The sequence below is a fragment of the Solanum tuberosum genome, unplaced genomic scaffold (assembly GCF_000226075.1).
Source record: "Solanum tuberosum cultivar DM 1-3 516 R44 unplaced genomic scaffold, SolTub_3.0 scf00158, whole genome shotgun sequence".
NCBI classification, from domain to species: domain Eukaryota; kingdom Viridiplantae; phylum Streptophyta; class Magnoliopsida; order Solanales; family Solanaceae; genus Solanum; species Solanum tuberosum.
Window position 1 is genome coordinate 843453 of NW_006239083.1, and position 19309 is coordinate 862761.

General features: G+C 35.7%; 2 protein-coding genes across 5 annotated transcripts in view; both read left to right on the forward strand.

Moving 5' to 3' along the window:
* LOC102578233 (CHD3-type chromatin-remodeling factor PICKLE) overlaps window positions 1-11514 on the forward strand; it is a 35995-nt gene extending 24481 nt beyond the window's left edge. For 3 of the 4 annotated variants that reach the window (XM_006353599.2, XM_015311423.1, XM_015311424.1), the window contains exons 25-31: window positions 1961-2022; window positions 2155-2231; window positions 5192-5322; window positions 7829-8273; window positions 9069-9201; window positions 9288-9361; window positions 10565-11514. In XM_006353599.2, the coding sequence (XP_006353661.1) occupies window positions 1961-2022; window positions 2155-2231; window positions 5192-5322; window positions 7829-8273; window positions 9069-9201; window positions 9288-9361; window positions 10565-11044 (1402 nt within the window). In that variant the 3' untranslated portion in view covers window positions 11045-11514. The remainder of the gene's footprint in view (window positions 1-1960; window positions 2023-2154; window positions 2232-5191; window positions 5323-7828; window positions 8274-9068; window positions 9202-9287; window positions 9362-10564) is intronic. The other variant, XM_015311425.1, reaches the window with a different exon arrangement.
* An 828-nt stretch (window positions 11515-12342) lies between these two features.
* Window positions 12343-18670, forward strand: LOC102578556 (Golgi SNAP receptor complex member 1-1). Its single transcript, XM_006353600.2, has 5 exons — window positions 12343-12559; window positions 14787-15017; window positions 16214-16381; window positions 16929-17042; window positions 18200-18670. Exons 1-5 carry the CDS (start codon window positions 12521-12523, stop codon window positions 18311-18313), a joined length of 666 nt encoding a protein of 221 aa, XP_006353662.1. The 5' UTR covers window positions 12343-12520; the 3' UTR covers window positions 18314-18670.
* The last annotated feature ends 639 nt before the right edge of the window (window positions 18671-19309 follow it).

Consider the following 19309-nt stretch of genomic DNA (forward strand, 5'->3'; position numbering starts at 1 on the left):
AAAAAAAAAAAAAAACTGGAATGAAGGGAGACAACATTCGAGCACCTACTAACCTTCTACCCTCCTCGACCTCCATAACCCCTTATCTAAGGTCATGTCCTCGATAAGATGAAGGTGCGGTGTGTCGTGTCTAATCAACTTACCCCAATACTTCTTTGGCCGACCTCTACTGCCAACCTTGCACACCTCCTTACTAGGGCATCTCTCCTCTTCATATGCCTGAACCATCTCAGTCTCGCTTCCCTCATCTTGTCCACACCAAAGGCCACTTTTATCATGTTTCAGATATCTTAATTCCTAATCTTGTCTCTCCTTGTACACCGACACATCCTCCTCAACATCCTTATTTTTGCAACTCTCATCTTCTGAACATGAGAGTTCTTAACTAGCCAACACTCCACCGCTCTAAGTTTTGGTGACACCTTCTTATCAAATGCATCACATGCCTGGTAATCATGATTGCAATTTTTTATAAATGAAAAGGAGATCTCTTGACTGTTACCTTCTCAAAAAAAGAAAGAAAGAGGAGATCTCTTGGTGTTCTTTAAAGGGGCTCTTCATTGATCTTCTTGGCCTCTCTCTTATATTGTCCATGCCTACTGAATATCGAGGTGTCATGCATAGTAACAACATGCCTACTGAATTTCGAGGTGTTGTGTACAGTAACAACATGCCTACTGAATATTGAGGTGTTGTGCACAATAATAACTTTAATGGATAGTTGTTATATATTGTTTCATGATATATCATATTATATTGTATTGTGTAGTATTGTATCGCTTTGAGGAATACAATGTTTGGATGGATTTAACCGTTTTTCTCGTTACATAATGTCACACATCAACAATTTGGAGGATAAACCTACAAGAGAAGTAGGGTACAAGGTAAAGCTATAATAAAAAGGTTAGGTAAAGGATTAAATAGGATTATTAGATAATAACCAAAGCCAAAATGAGAGGGAAAAAGGGTAACAATGTGATCACATCAAATTGGTTGTTACATGAAATGAGACTTTTCATCATTAAATAACGATGAATTTAACGAAACGATACGATACAACAAAATTCTAGTAACAATCAAAACAAATTTGTATTTAAAGTAACAACACAACTAAATAGCTTGCTTTGTCTAGCTTCTTACAAAAGAAGCAGTACTTACCCGGGAAAACTTGATGAGAAAAGGGACCTCTCTTTGTCCCAGATGTTATTTATGTGGTGAAAGAGTAGAGACAGCCTTCTTTTTCTTCATTGCAAGCTAAGAGAACAATCGTGAAGGATTTTCATTAATCTTATTAATTTTCTTAGAGGCATCTCTTGGATAATGCCATGCAAGATTTCTGAAACCTTTGTGAGTTGGGAGGAAGTAGGACTTGGGCAAAGGATATAGGATATAGAAAGATGAAGAATCGTCCCAGCTAGCATTTTGTGGACAATCTTGAAAGAAAGAAATTCTAGATGTTTTGAGAATTTGGACAATTCTGTGCAAAAGATCAAATTGAACTGTATTTTGTGCTTTTTACTTTGGGGTAAACAGCCCTACTCAGGAGAAACTGTAGAAATTCTTGATATGCTAGATTCCATTTGATGGTCAGAATAGCTTCAGTGTGTTAGAGTCACATTGTAAATCTGGTTTCAGACGGTACAGCCTATGTACTGTTTGGTTCATTTGAGAAAAACACACAAGTTACCAGTTTCAATAAAACAAATAAACCATCCAACAAGCTGGAATGCTACTTCGGTTATTGCAGAAGTTGATGTCAAATGAACTTAAATTTGATTTCTCTGTCAGTTGTAGACTTGTAGCTGATAACTTGATGGCTTCTCATATATTGTGATTTATCATATGGTATTATTTTGACAAATTCCTACTGTTGTATTCCCCCCGCTTCGGTTGATTTAGTAGCTACACTTGATTTGTTTGAAAGGGAAAATAATTTATTTACTTCTCATCTGTCATGCAGTTATGGGTTTCTGTTTTTGTCTCATATTGCTGAAGATATTACTGAATCACCAACATTTACAGGTGAAGGACTTATATTTGTTCTTTACGTCTTTCTCGTGAAGTTCTTATTTGTCCACTTTTTACTGCTTTAATTTCTCTCCCCTCCTCTCTGCGCATCAATTGGGTCAAAGCATTTAAAATTTTGGATTGCAGATGGGGTTCCAAAAGAAGGACTAAGAATATCCGATGTGCTATTGAGGATTGCAGTCTTGCTTCTCATAAGAGACAAGGTAATTTTTTAAATCAGATAACTTGCTGAACTACAAGGTTGGTGGCTATTGGTCAATGCTGTTTTAGTTGTGAACAACTTTTAAGTGGGACTTTGTAAACTGTCCCTACTTTCCTGGTGCTTCTTTTGATCTGTTATATGACTACACAGCCTAATGTGGATATATGGGCTTATTTATACGGTCAATATTTAAGATGCGGCATGCATTTGAGAGAAGGGTTTTTAATAGGTAAGCAATCTTTGCAACAACTAAGTGTGGTGCAACCCGTTTACTAATGAAGTATAAGTAGATCGAGCTAAAAATTTGAAGGACCTCAGAAAGAACACTTAACTCCGACTAACATACTATAAAAGAACTTCACAATCAGATTTGTAGGTCGTAGCCATTCCTGTGACTTAGAATGGCAGATTTTTTTGGCTTTTATTACTGAAGAATATAGGTAGATTTGTGGAAGTAGGAAAACAAAGTTATCAATGTTCAAGAGTAAGCATAGGTCTTTTTTTATTGTTCACATGAAGTAACATAAAACACCTTATACGAAAGATGTCTACTTGATCTGAGCTGAAGCTACTCTTCTGCACCAACCAAAATCACTTGAAAGGTTGACAGAACTTCATAAAGTGAGATAAGATCTAGTGTCATTTGGAATATGGCAGATTTTCTTTTCCATGTTATGAAGCTGTGTTTGTTTGATGGTTTTTGCTTTCCAAAACTTTGAAATCTTTTCAAGGTTTAGGAGTTTTTCTAGAAGAAAATATTCTCAGTTCTGAAAAAAGTTTTATTCAGCTTGTTTACCTTCCAAACAGTAAGTAGCTTGAAGTGCTCAATATATCGCATATACTGTAGCTCTTTATAGATACCTCCATACTGGTAAATGAGATGATGCACTGTGTAAAGTAACATCAACTGACATATTGATTACTGACATTTTAAGATAAAGTCTTCTTCTGATCCTCTGAGTAAGGGTAATTGTTATTTCATTACTTCCAATGAAGACAATTCCTGAATCAAAATCGTTCTAATTTATATTCTACCTTCGTTTCTTTTTGCACTGAGATTCAGATACAATTTGGCGTTTTATTTACATCATTCAGAATGATAATGCCCGGGCATATCTTTTCGCATCATTTTAGTCATTTACGCCTTCTCATGATATGTTGCATCAATCTTTTTGGAGGCTTAAACGTACTTTCTTGTAAATGAAGTACCCATTTTAAATGAGACATCCTACATATCATATCATGAAGAAAATATGCGATAGACATTTGGGAAGAAACTAAATTACTTGACTGTAAGCCAGTAGACACGTCAATGGATCTTAATGTCAAGCTATTATTGGGAGATGGGAAACTCTTTCCAAATGTTGGACGACATCATTGATTGGCTGGCAAACTTAACTGCCTAATTGTTATTCTCTCCATTTCAAGTGTCTTAGTTTGACTAAACACGAAGTTTAAGAAAGTGAGACTTTCAATCTTGTGGTCTTAAACTAAAGACGTGTGTAATGTACCAAAATGCTCTTTCGATTTTGTTGTCTTGAAAGAAAAGATTGAAATTTAGGGAGCGCTACATTTTTTTTTTCTTTCTGGAAGAGTACTACATTGGTTGCATCTTTCCCAATGACTGTTGTAAGTCAGTTGTTGGACTCACTAACGGATATCCATTAGAATGTTATAATTAGAATAGTGAAGTATCGTAAGAGAGTTCTGGGAGAGGACTACTATATTAGGATGGAAGTCATATAGGGCCGATTCAACGTTAGAAAAAAGGTTTTACAATAGTTTATTGTGTATTTTTGGAGAAAGCATGATTTCCTGGAAGAGTAAGAAACATAATATTGTTGCCTGATCGAGCACAGAAGCAGAGTATAGAGCCATGGATTTAGCCATGCATGAGTTGTGTAACTGAAACAATTACTTGAAGAGTTTGGAGTACGATAATGTCAGCCTATGAAGTTATATTGTTTTAATTGAACAGCACTATATATTACATCAAATCCAGTGTTCCATTAGATATGAAATATATAGAAGTTGATTGTCATTTTTTGTTCCAAGTTGCAAAGTGAGGATATCGTGACTGTGTTTTAGTTGGGATGGTCAACTGGTTTTATCTTAATTAAATCTCTTAGAAATTCTATAATACTGTATATTGAGACAAGTTGGGAATACATGATTTGTATACTTCAGTTTGAGGGGGAGAGTTAATTGTAAATAGGCGATAGCTTAGGAATTGTTTTACTTTGTCATTCTCTTAATTATTTTTTGTAAGTAACTGCAAATAAATTAGATGTTGTGAAGTTAATAAGAACACCCACAATTCTCTATTTTGTTACAGTTTTGCTGCCTGCAGCTTGACTTCAGGTAAATTCATAAAGAGTGTAGATCATCAGGCCCAGATTATAAGCTTTCATATGTTGGAGTTTGACAATTCTTGTTTGTCATAATATATTTTCGATGATAGATAATTCAAACAAAGATGAGTTCATTTATACACCTGTGTTTGGAAATTATAATCCTAATTTATAAAGTTCAAGGGAGTGTGGTTTATAAATGCGTTCGGTTCATCAATTTCCTAATGTAGTAACCTTTTGACCTTGGATGTCTCTCTGCTCTTTTTAATACTTGGGCATGGAAGTAAGTACAAGTTGCTCTTTTTGCACGAGTCGGGAGTTCTGATCTCACATTTGAGACAAAGGGGACATTCACTTTTTTTCCCCATGAATTGATACTTTCCAATGTATCCTTGTATAGCCTGATGGAATGCAATGTTACTTCTTATTCCTATGTTGATAGTTTCTTGTATTAGCAAGGCTGTCATATATGCACGGCTTTCATGTAGAGTTTTTACTGCTGCTAAAATTTTCAAGTGATCTCTGATATCCTCGTCAACGACACGAGCATATCAGCTACAGTTCTTAATAGATTGATGTTTAAAATTTCACAAAGTGTTAGTTATTTCAGGTCAAGGCTTTCTCGGAAGAGACAACTAGTCCTCTTTTTGCCAAGGACATTGTGTCTTGGTTTCCTGGATTAAAAGGTGGACGTGTTTGGAAGGAAGATCATGATTTGCTGCTGCTACGGGCAGTGCTAAAGTATGCAATCTTTTCTTTTCATTTCTTTTTTTTTCCTCTGATCTGTCATGAAGTTAGAAAGTGATGGGCCATTTTGGAGTCAATTCTTAGATGTGACATAAGTGACATTTTTGTCATGGATGTTCACCAGGAAAATGCCAGTGCTACACACAGTTTACAGAGGGGTGCATGGGTTCACATGAACCCATACTCCTCCACGTGGATCCGCCCCTGTATGAAGGGCTTTATCAGAAAATATGTTAATGGATCTTTTGTGGATAGTACCATGAAGAGTCTTCTCTGTTTGTGGAAAGGAATCAAATTGCACATCAAGTTGGTTAGATTAAATTAATTCTAACAAAGGACAGAGAAATATGAACCTATTTTGTTTCATAATGAGTAGGAAAGATAACTCAAAGTATAAGGAAATAATGAACAAATTATGTTTAGTTCTAAAGATTATTTTCATAACTGTAGTTTAACATAGCTGTGTACGGAAAACAAAACCCTAAATATTAGGAGGATCTTTATAACCAAAGTTGGAAAATAACTAAATGATAGTTTTATCCAGTACAACTAGGAGTCTTTTAGACCTACTAGGATTTTTATGCCAATAAAAAGTACAGACAACTTCTTGTTATTCTTAGCAACAATTCAAATTTGTGTCTATACCATCTGAAATTGCTTAATTTTCTCCTTTGTTAGGTTTTTCCATTCACATCCTTGCCTTGACAAATTGGCCTTTCATTTTCCCTTACTATTAAGAAAGCTCCAATATAAAATGAGCAGACTCTACATGTCCAAATTCTTCAAGAATAGAGGTCCATATTTACAAATCAAACTTTGACCACAGTTTAAAATTACCCTCGTGTTTAAGTACCCTTGGGGATCAAGGGAGAACATGAGATATTTTCCTTATGACGGTAAAATTAGACCAAAAGTTTAACAGAGCATAACATTGCTCAATTTTGGATAATATTAAGTAGCATAACGTTGCTCAATGGTTTCAAGAAAGAACAGAGATTACTCACTGCATTTGCATACTTGATAGAGTACTTCTTAATGATCTTCATTCTACTCTGACAATGTCTATGGAAAGAAAATCCAGAAACTTCCCTGACATGATTTCTAAAATGAGCAGGATTTGGATTCATCATCCAAAAAAGAGGGAGCAGGGTTTGGAATGAAATATTATACACACACATGGGAAATATAGATATACTACCAAATTGTAAGATACCCTTGATTCCACTTTTTTTGTGGAAAAAGTACCCATATTGCCCAGTACCATCTGACATTCCCAATTTTCCCCTTCCGTTTGCCTTTTGGTCCATTCATATCCTTACTGTTAGCAAAGTATCTCGTATTTGTGCTTGTCATTACAAGAGCTCCAATGTGAAATGGGGAATTTCATGCGTCCAACTTTGTCGAGAGAAGCCCAAATTCACCTTACATCTTGTCTATGGTTTAGAATTACCGTCAGGTTAGGCTCTCTTATAAGTCAATGGCAAAAGCCAGAGTTTTTTCTAATGGTAGGGGTCTAACAGAGGGAAAAGTTGCTCAATTTTGGGTAGTGCAGGGGCAAATTTGACCTTTTTGGCTTTTTAAAAATATAGAAAGGTAATTTTATTTAAATACAACAATGCTAAGATGGTGCTAGCTATGTTCAAGTGTGCTTGCTGTACTCTTTCTATACTTAAAATGGCTCCATATTCCAGGATTTCTTCTCTGTCATTTACTATGTCCCTCTTGTCCCAAAAGTGTAAACGTGAAGACATCTAAACTTTGCATGAGAAAGATGAAAGATGATCCTTTTTTCCCATTAGAGATCTTACGATTTCCTTCCATCTTATCCACCATATACAGTACGTATAGTGTGATAATCGAAATATAATAAACAACATATTTTCTTATCAACTGTTATTCATTATTTTCTTCTTCTTTTTACTTGGATTTGTTGCACTTGAGCCGAGGGTCTTTCAGAAACAACCTCTCTACCTCTACGAGGCAGTGGTAAGGTCTGCGTACACTCTATCTTCCCCAGATCCCACTTTGTGGGATTTCACTGGGTATGTTGTTGTTTTTGCCTCTTTCACATCATTCTGCCTAAGCTAATCAGTGCTTGCTTCAGATCTTCAGTCACTACCCAACATAGTCCATATCTACCTAGCAAATCCACAATGAATGAACAAATGCCTGAGATTCCGTTCCCTGCTCCAATTGGGAAGTTACTAAACGATAAAAGATTGATAAGATGTCTCTTGTATAATTGGAGCCTAATGTAAGGGATAATCTATGTTTATTCATTTAGTTATGCCAGAGTTTTTTGTGGTCATTCAACCATCATCCTCTACTTCTTTCTCTGAAATGCAAGTTGTCTGTGTACACAGTGTTGTGGCATTTTTTCATTGTGCCTTTCTTTTTGGATGCATCATTGGTCATTTCGACTGTGGAAATTCCAGGGCAGTAGTCCAAATGTTTAATTCAATTATTGTGCACAATATGCTAAGTGTTCTATTTTGTGCAGGCATGGTTATGGAAGATGGCAAGCTATTATCGATGACAAAGAGTTGAGAATCCAAGAAGTTGTCTGTAAAGAGCTGAATCTTCCTTCCATAACTTTACCTGTGCCTGGTGCTTCTCAGCCGCAAGTTCCTCCTGCTCCTGGAGCTTCTCAGGTGCTTCCCGCTTCAGGGGTTTCACAAGTTTCTGCTCCAGGAGTCTATCATGCACCAAATGGTCTGAATACAGTTAATGCTGGAACTACTGGAAATCAGGTGAAGGCTGCTGATGAGACTAACCATGAAGTCTCACATGGCACAAGCGATCCTTCAAACAGAACCCAACTTCATCAAGATTCGTCTTTGTTATATCATTTTAGAGAGATGCAGAGAAGACAAGTTGAATTTATAAGGAAAAGGGTGATGCTTCTTGAGAATGCAATTAATGCTGAATATCAGAGAGAAGTTGTTGTAAGTCATCTTAAATTTTCAAAAATATCTGATGTTGGAGTTCATTAGATTATACTTGGAAGTCTATCAGTCATTGATCTGTATCCAAAGAGGGTAATAACAAACCTGGTTTCGTCTTCTTTCCTTCTTTTTTTCCCTCCCGGTGTCATGTCGTCTCAGAAGAAAAACTAAGACTTGTAGATCTAGTGTTATGCTCGCTCCTTAAGAGCCATAGAACTACGGACCTGGTTTGATTGGGGTCCTGTAATCTCTAGGTATATTTCCATTGTCATTCCATGTTAGCAGGCTAGCCTTGTGTGGAACTTCATGTTCCGGCTAGTTCTTAATCATTGAATATGTAACCTTGTGGTGTCCCCAACTATATAAAAGGCTACATTTCTCTATGATTAATAGAGCCTATGAAATTTGATGTTCTCTTGAGAAAGAACCTTTGGGTGTGTTAGAAATTACATTCTACTGACTTTTTCAGTGAAGCTTAAAGGAATAGAATTTCATGTGTTGCTTGGTCTTTGTTTTCTCGTTGTCAAAGGACGGACCAGTCTTTTCCTTCTACCTGTCTTGGTAGATAAATCATGACTTATCCCAAATATATTGCTGTTCATATTTGTTGTTGAGAACAGCTTTTGACTTTTGTAGTTTGATTTTGCTCATTTTCATGTTTTGTGATTGTTGTTTCTCATTTTGTTCCTTACGTTTTAATAGTTGGGATTTGCACCTGCATTGATTGATTTGATCATTTGAGGGTAATTAAAGCTGTATTTATGTGGTTTATTTGTATCCATGTGCTTCCTTCAGGGTTGCGGAAAACCTCATGAACTGCCTGGGAAAGAGATGGAGTGTGACACCAAGATTGTAGACGAACCAAGTCGAAGTGTTGAGGCAGCTGGCACTGAAATGGTTGATAATTTCCCAAAACTTATTGCAATTTGTAAGTATAGTCATTCATTTCTTGAAGCTTCTCTAGTGCATCAAGAAGCTACTGACTAGCATGCCATTACGCACTTCTGAATGCAGCTCCACAGGGAATCTCTGAAATTGCTTGTGATGGTGAAGTGGATCGTTTGAGTGTTGCTCAGCTCTACAATAAGGTGAATATTCTGTTCCTGGACATATCTCAGGACTTCAGCTTATATGCATAATAACTGTAAAGAATAGCCCATGCAGTTCACAGGCCCATTCCCAATAAAATAATATTGAATAAAATTGAAGAAAGAGTAATTTTTCCTAAAATTTACTCTTAATACCTGCCTGAATATCTCATTTTTGTCTGAAGAGAAATTGACAGTTTTCCAACCAAAACATATTCTGTTTTTCTTCACAATAGAGAAACTAAATAAAGAAGAGCTGACGTTATGAAATGGCGAGGGATAGCCAACTTAAGGTCAATTTCTAATTTAAGACAACATGTATATTAGTTATTTATTATAATTTATAATGTAAAAAACCATCATTTTACCATTCATTCACAGATATTGTTGTGCTATAAATGAATTAGGGTTACGTTAGATAAAACCAATGCAAGAAAGTGAAAGCATGTTGAGTTTATACAAACATCAAAGTGACGACAATCAATTTTGAAATTCAGTTGAAAGCAAAGCCAAATTTAAACTGATATCAAAGATTGAATGTTTAGAAGACAATGAAAATGTGAGGCTAAATAGCTTTAAAATATGAAACAGAAGTTGGGAACGAAATGTAGTTATTGAATTTTAAAAAATTGACAATATTTGAACACTAATTTAATGATCTCATAGGCTAGAAATTTTAAAATGTTATATGAATAAATTATGTGTACATCTAATGAAAAAGTGCTTTTATGTGTATTATTTCCCTGTGATATTTTATTCATATTTATTTAATCAAAACACTATTATAACTTCAAATACGTAAGTTCTATTATTACTCATGGCAAAACTAAAAATTGAGCATAAAATAATGCAGTAAAGGATCAAATCGATGGACGAAAGGAAACCTGCAAAAAGTTTACCTAATACAGCTAGCCTATGGGCTGAAAGACAGAAAAGTTACATGGCAGTAGATATTCGAAGTATCACCACATATAAAATCTAATCTATGATGCATAACAGAAACATTAGGCCAAAGCATGTCCCTACATGCATTTCTTGTTGCATAAGGGACAAAATAGTCGATACATGTAGAACTGTAAGGTGCAGCTACAACAACTCATATCTTGCAACCAATGCATATTTGCCGGAATACGAAAAAACATATTTTCACAGCAAGGGTTGTGAAGTAGGTGTTTGTGCTTTATTTTTTTTTTGGTTTTGCAGATGTGCAAGGTACTTTCTGACTATGGTGAAGATTCATTTAATGCAGTAGCAAGTCAGCCAGCTAGTCTGGCGTTAAAAAGGAACCTCCTTCCACTGGAGGCCTTTTTCCAAGAGATGAAACGAGTACTTTCTTCCGCGCATCAGAATCCTGGTAATGTTCCAAGGAGTGAACTTCAAGAAGATTGGAAGCCCGAAGGTGGAAAACCCTCTCCAGTGCCATCATTTCTAAGGGATGGTAACCTTCACAGTGCTGAGGAAAAACATGACAATTTTCCAACAGGTACAGAATTTGTGTCCGAGGGTACTAGCAATTTAAGCACAACAGAAAGCAATATGCCCCACAATATTAGCCCTTCGGAGATTCCTGGAGAGGAGATAATACACTGCAGTTTAAACGGAGATACTGATATAGAGATGGTGGAGAAGCAGGATGATACTGATGTTAGCACCGTCAATGTTGCGATGGACATAACAGAATGAAACTGGTTTTAAGGTCGTTCCACTTGTTGACTGAAAGTAAATTATGTAGGGAAATTGACATCTCCTAGAAACCATTATAGAATGACTACAAGAGAGCGACTGTTTTCCTTTTTTCTTATTTGTGTTTCCCACTCGTCTGTCAAGTACTCCCCTTGAAATGCGAAAACATACTTTACTAACCTGCATAAACAAAAGAGATTAGCGTCTTGATCGAATCAAAGTATGAAAGGGGTGATCACAAGTCTGTAGGATAGATGCAGGGCAAGTGTGCATTTGTGCTCTAAATTTTTCCTGTTAACATCACATGTATATGTAAGGGACCATACTGTGAAATTGTAACTTTAATACATTGACATGCCATATATAAATGGACATGTAAAATTGTAACTTTAGTATTTTTCACCTTAGCGTATGGTAAGTCAAGTCTAATTCCTTTCAAATATTTTACTGTATTTTTAATCAATATGAAATTTCGTACTTCTTGGAAAAAAGAAGAAGCTTATTCTGCTTTTCTTGAAATTTGACATCTATAGCCATATTCATGAGTGAAGTATAATTAGATAACCATCTCTTTTATTGAAATTTTCCATCCTTATAATAAAAAATTGGTAGGTGGAGATTGCATGAAAATATTACTAATATAGAGTATTTAGTTAAAATAATTCTAAATATGGTTCGCTTTGAGTTTTTAGCCAATGGGAGTAGGATCTGATTTTGTCCTCTAGAGATCATCTCGAGCATCTTTAATCCTTCAAGTTTGCTAAAGTGGAATATCTTTTTATTTTCTAATTTGGTGTCTGTTGTCTATATTGAAGCTTGGCTAATTCGGATTCTTGCCACATAGGGGAGTGCTACCTACCACTTTGGTTAAGTGGTAACAACTTTATCCACCTATATCATATCCTTCGGTAGTATAGTGGAACACCTTTAATCTAACTAACATAGCTGACTTAAAAACTTACGTGACTATAAAAAAGTACAACAAAAATCGATAGACTTTCGGATCCGTCAAAAGAATCAATCTCTTTGGTAGTTTGTTTTGCGCCAAAATTGCCAAAATTGAGAAAATAAAGAAAGAAAAGTCGACCGATTTGCTCAGTTGATTTTTGAAATAATTAGAATCAAACCAATCGAGTTTAACCATTCTTCGATTAATTTATTCCAATTTTTTTAATTGTTATCATTAGTTTTTAAATCCATTATTTGTCTACTCTCCACTAAAAATGCTCCATTTAACAATCTTAAAAAATTAAAAAATGTCCAAGTTTACATATTTAAAGGACAAATTCGAGACAATTTGGCTAAAAAATCGGTTTGTTTTGACGGCTCACCCCCACCAAACGCACGCTGTACCCTATTGTTTCCTCCAAATTACAATTTCCTCATTCTTCTTCTTCTCTCCATTTTTGCAGAGAAAGGGATTCTAGAATCTTCCATTTCTGCAATTCTTCTTCGATCCTCCTTGCTCTCTTTCTCATGGATCCTCCGACCTCTTGGGATTCCTTGCGAAAGCAGGTAACAACATTAATTCATCATTTCAGATCGAATTTCTGTTTTTAATTTTACGTAAACAATGATTTAGATGAGTTCTCTATTTGTGCTTATTGACTATGTTAATCTTCTCTGTATTGTTCCAACTTGTATAACATTTCTCCAAGGACAATTGTGTTTTGTCGGTGTGCAATTTTCCAGAATTTTGGATGATGTTACATGAATTTGATTAATGAAATTGAATAGATCTATGGGGGTTGGGATATGTTTTGTGATCCTGTAGTTACGGAGGGAGATTTAGAGGTAGAACTACTCGGAAATGTTTATTCCGATCTGACAATACTCTACCAGAATCAAAAGGTGCAATGACCCGAGCAACCAGAATTACTGTGAATATAGACCCTGGAACCATTCTAGGAAGCAGCATTGATAGGATTAGATTTTGCTTTTAAGTTGTTGGATTTCATTGGATTGCTGGTTAGGATATGTAAACTTCATGATGTAATGCTGCTCTCTCTAAAAGGGAAGCATGGGATTATTGGTCCAGCTCGTGTATTAATTTCCCCATAGATGTAGTTTTTTATTGCATAAGTTTTGCAAGAGAAGCATAGGGAGGATAGTTTGGTGTAATGCAATTATTGCAGATCATATTTCTTTTTACTCTGGAGGGTAAATCTTAGAAATTAACCATAATGGAGTGTCTTCTTGCTTTCCATTCGAGTGGAACCTAAAAAGAGCAATACAAAATTGTTCTATTTTTTGTTGACAATCTGGACTATAACTACTTATATTGGCGCTTGGTAATGTGATTGAACAGGACCGTATCAATAGTTATGTAAGTGGTTTTGACTGAAACTTGATTGATTTTCGTCCAAATCCACGCTACTAGAGGCCTGAAATATTGCATATGAAAAGCGAATGAGAAAGGTACAACTCAAGTTTTTGGGATTCTTGACAAATTAGCTTTGTCAATGATTTGCACATGAAGCTGTTCCCCTTATTGTACTTTTAAGACCTTGTCACAGAAAACATGATCATTTTTGCACGATCCAAGTATACCTTTTAATATGTGCTTTCATGCCAAAGCCTACGATCTTATTACAGCCAAAACAAATTTTCCAATGCTGAGTCTTTCATTGTGAAATCGTTGTATCACACTCTGACACTCATGTTATCATTTTAAATTTGAAACTAATCTGCACTGGGATATCCCTAGGCATAATGAGTAACTATTGATTTAAAAAAATAATGGGCATAAGGAGTAATTAGCTCCAACGATTGAAATATTTGACAAAACTATATGCCAAATGGAAAATAATCTATCAGGCAGCCTTTCATTTCTTGAAATTCAATTTTTCGTTCTTTTTATTCAGGCATTTCATTGCTCTTTTCTCCTCCCCTCTTCTCTTACCCCTTTTTATAATCTATCAATATCCCTTTTTGACCCACAGTGCATTTGATCCTTCTTAGATAACTATACAGATTTGATAGGACTATATGAAATAGGATGACACACTTGAAGCCATGCAAAATTAGGTTTTTCTATCTGCTAAAATGTTCCCGGCTTTACCACAGGTTTATTTAGTTATCAGGGCCATTGTAAATTAAAGAATTTGTCAAGGGATAGGATGAGCTTGGTTTTTGGAGGTGATATAGTCCAGCAGAGTCTCAAGGATGAGGGTCTGGGAGGTCCTAGCTTTGCCAACTTATATTAGCTTTTAAGCCATTAGGAGACCATATCACTTAAAGAAAACTGAATATGAGCAGTTTTGATTGGGAACTTATAGCATGCGTAAAGATGAGTTTCTCACTTTTCTTTTGGGGGGTTCAGAATTTTATATTCTGAGTTTCTTGGTTGCTATTTGAAGAAAGCATTTTATGAGTATTCGAAAGTTTGTGCTAGGTTGAAGCGGTCTCTCTTTAGAATTTAGTGCTTAATGTAGGATCCCTGAAAAACCATTATTTTTGCTTAGTCTAAGCATAGTTGTTCGTTTGAGCTTATGATAAGATTGCGTGAAGAGTTCTCTAATGGTGTGGAATTGGCTAGAATCATGACAAACAGTTTGCATGTGGTAGGGATAACTTAAGTTGATCCTCTTTTCTTTTGCTTGATTCAGCTTAGGTTCACATTGGAAAATTGATCTTGTCTGTCATGTGGTGAAGCTTCTGTTGAAATCTCGTGTTAATTGCTTCTTTTCGCCCCCTCATATATATTGAAAAATTCTTATGCCGGTTTTACATATCCAACTAGGCAAGGAAGCTTGAAGCTCAGCTGGATGAGCAGATGCATTTGTATCGTAGATTTGTTTCAAACAAAAGTGGTAATGCTAATGATAATGATCTTGAATCTAGTATAGATCAGCTGCTCAAGCAACTTCAACAAGTAAATTCACAAATGCAAGCATGGGTTTCATCGGGAGGATCTGAGATCTTCTCTCATACACTGACTCGCCATCAAGAAATTCTTCAAGATCTTTTTCAGGTACTTTAAATTATTTTTCCCGATGGATCTTGATGCAACTCTATTATACACAGATTCTGCAACTACAAGCCATGGATATTTTGTGGTAATGGAATTATGTGCCAAGCAAAATGCTAATGCCTTGTTGCATAGGCCTTTGGTTCAAAGGCAATGGTAGTAGAATATAAAATATATGATAGACTCACATATGAGTTTGAAACCTCGCTCTTGCATCAAATCTGGTATTTAAGTGGAGAAGGGTATAAGGGCTAGCCCACTATTCCCGAGTTTCAAAGCTGAAACAACTAATTTCTTAGTCATCACAATAAAAAAATAAAAAAATAATGCCTTACTAGAAGCTCAGCATTGGTTGTGAAGCTAGACCTTTTTTATGGTATGTTGGGGAAGCTAGATATTCGGAGTTCCTAAGACAAACATTCCCTTGAAAAGTAGTTTAATATATAATGGGGTCTATTTCACCTTATAGTTATTCTTGGAACACTGACAGAGGTCCTTGTCACTTGTCAGTATTGTCACGGCTATCAGCACCCCTTACAACCATTGGACTAATAAAGAGTATGGGCTCTATGGTGTATTATCATTTAGAAATCTGAAGGGCCAAATAAGTCCAAGATGAACTTCGATAAGTGGAGGAATTTGCTGAACATGCTAAGTTTGATGAGATCCAAAATTTATAAGAAGGTCGTTGAGAAGCAGTTTTATTCACAGTGAGAACTAAGGGGAAGAATGAGTTATGCTTTTAGAATCGTCTCTTGACAATTTCTTGTTCTAGCAAATTGACAGAGTATGGAGTAAACTCTTTAGTTGTGTTGCTGAAGAACAGTTGCAACTAACCAACGAGTCTGTGGGTAAATGATGATTTGGATTGGAGTAACTTCTTTAATTGTGTTGCTGAGAACAGTTGGAATTAACAGACATCAGTGATTTCATTGCCAAAGTAAACCAGGGTAGCCTGAACAGTGAAAATTTTCAAGTATGATATGCAATTTTGGTAATGGGAATCAGTGAATATCTGATCATGGAATCATACTTTTTAAAGAGATGCATGTGTCATTGGACAACTCCCAAATATTTAATAGCAGCTTGTTTGCATGTCCCAATGGACAATTTCTGATGTTTATAATAGCATGATTGGTAAAACATCCTCTTATCAAATAAGGTAATGATACTTAAAAAACTTTCTTGTTGGACTGTAGGAGTTTAATCGGATCCGTTCAAGTTACAGAGCTAAGAAAGAGCATGCTTCATTGCTTGAAGATTTTAGAGAGTTCGACCAAACCAGGTTAGATCTGGAAGATGGTAGTGGGTCTCATGACCAAGCACTCCTTAATGAACGTGCTACCCTCCATAGGACTACTGGACAGGTAAAATTTCAAAGTTCCTTTGATATGTTGATGTTGGTTAACTTTCCTTGTCATGTGAAGAAAATTCCACCACTAGTTATGATGTTGGATCCGTCTTTTCATATGTGAAAGTATTTCTCAAACACTTGGAGCTGCCTTAAAAACTTACTTCTGTTTCTTGCTTCTCTTTCAATGTGGATCTCTTGCTTTCTTCATATTATAGTTGGGGTGATGTGCTAAACATGAGATATAGACATTTAAATAAAGTAAAAAATTTAAGATTTAATCAGTGTAATATATGTTAATCTTAAAATGAATGTGGAGGCCAAAATAGACTTGAAACCAAAACAATATGCAACTATATACATAGCTTCAAAACATTGCACCCAAACTATTACGCTTAATGTTTTTTGAATTTTCCATGGACATTGTAATTTCTAAGAGTACTTATTTTACTGTAGTAATCAGGTGCTGTTCTTTCTGTTAGTTTTATAGCTGTGTGTATTGTTGTATTCAATTGCGGACTCTTGATAATATATCAAAAGAAATTACTGACTTCTTGATATAGATGGATGGTGTGATTTCTCAAGCTCAAGAAACAATAAAGACACTTATGTTTCAAAGATCAACATTTGGTGGCATTAATTCAAAACTCAGCAATGTCAGCAGTCGCCTCCCAACGGTATGTAAACTATGTTATAAGCACCCTATTTATTTTTTTATTCAATAACTAGAGCTTGGCTGAAGCAGGAGAGCTTAAATTTTCATTCTAAATAGTGATGGCATTTGCCACCAGCTGCTTCATTGATCTGATCAAGATGAGTAATCTCTTTAGTGGTTGTTTGAGTATGTTATCCTTCCAAGTGTCCTCAAGGGATTGCTTGGTATTGAGGCTTAGGAGCACCAACCTGGAGATTCCAGTTTGGATCCCAGGCAGAATACCAAATAGATTTTGGTGAACAGATTTACTACATGGTCTGTTAGAGTAATAGGTTCCCACTTATTAATTGGAGTACCTGCAAGTTAATCCAGACATCACTGCCATAAAGAAAAAAAGGGAAAAGGTTCAAAGTTGTCCCTGTACTATGTGTAATTTCTTAATTTTGCACTTCGTTAGACTTCTGGTCCATTTATACCCTTCTCGTTTAGCTTATCGTTTCGTATTCTCCATCACCATTAATGTAGCTCCAATGTGAATTTGATGGACTTTAATACGTGTTCTGCACGTCTAAATGCTTTGATAAAAAGCATGTCCAAATTTAACCCTCAACTTTTGACTATGGTTGAAAAGTTAACCCTCAGGTTGGAGATCTGGTAGAGGTCAAGAGCAAAATAAGACTTTTTCCTCTGTGGGGGTAAATATAAGACAGTTTAATAGAGGACACACTTGCTCAATTTTGGTTAGTACATGGGCAAATTTGATCATTTTCCCAAGGTAAAATAAAATTAGATAATTAAAAAGGAATATGATCGTCAACGTAAAGTACTTTGAGATCTTGTATTGTTAGTGCCATAGAGGTGTCTGTAGACTTCTGCAAGTTCTAGATTATTTGAGAGAAAAGTGATCCTGTAAGCGGGATACTTTTTTGCCTTTTCTTTTTGAAACACTTCTTTAGAGCTTTCTTTTATTATCATTTTAGAAGTAGTAGCTTCTTTTTATCATAGAAGATCAAGTGAAGTACCAAAGCTAAACAGGGCCTGCTCCCAGGCGGGGACGTCTCCCCCCTCTCTCTCTTAAAGAGTGCCAGTGAGATCACATTGTTACATATCTGTGGAAAACTTCTGTTACAGATGGGATCTATAGCCTTTTTTCTTATTTGCTCTTTCTCAATTTCGCAGGTTAACCATATTCTTTCAGCAATAAAGAAGAAAAAGTCTATGGATACTATCATTCTTTCATTAGTTGCCTCTGTATGCATGTTTCTCATTTTGGTTTACTGGATGACGAAATGAGACAGTAATTAATCGGACTCCTGATGGAGCTTTGGGCACCGTCTTTGCTTGTTTGTATCTTTTTGTATATTCTCCAGTGAATTTTGTGACTCTTCATTTTTATACATGTAAGAAGGTATCTTGAATTGGTTTTGATGCACGCGGTTGCTATGCCAATCCAAGTATCTACATGATTCAGAATCCGTCGTTTTTGGGGCGTGAAAGTGAGAATATTCAGTAGAGGACAGAGTAGATGGTGTAAACTAATATGAAAACCAGTTGATTTGCAAATTTCTGTGTAATGTATTATGAGATCAAAATCACCAAATTACTGGAATTAAAGAGCAAGGATTCTGCCATCCGCCATGTGGCACACCATCCACAAGTATTCCAAAGTCTTCATTACATAAACATCCATGTATCAAATTCTGTCATTTCTTACAAAAGCCATTCATTAAAGGACTTAGAGATGCTTGGATTATTATCAAATATATATATATATCGAATTTGGTTTCCATCTGAGTTATCTAGTCAGTATATTTTTCATGTCTGAGAAAGTCCATCAACTTAACTCTTTAAGGTTGCATATTTCCTAATGACTTGACAAACAATATTATGGTGTCATTTAACATCTATGAATCAACAGTTCTCTGATTGGTGGCGTAGGCAAACACACAGGTAAGAAGAAGAGTTGAAATGTCATGCAAAAAATCACAGCAAAGCTAAGCATACGTCACAACATCCAATTACTTCAATTCTATCCTCATTCATCACAAATTCATGAAGGAACGCAGAAAGTTCAATATTTATCCCTCTTGCCTTTAGGAACTCATTTAGACCATCTCGGGAGCCAATGTTCAAGTAATTACATCAAAAAGTTAGGAGCAACAACAACAACACAACTAGCATAGTCACAAGTGGGTTCTGAGGAGAGTAGAGTGTCTACAAACATTACCCCCTACCTTGGGAGGTAGAGGGAGAATGTTTTTGATAGATCCTCTGTTCAAGTAAAAGCAT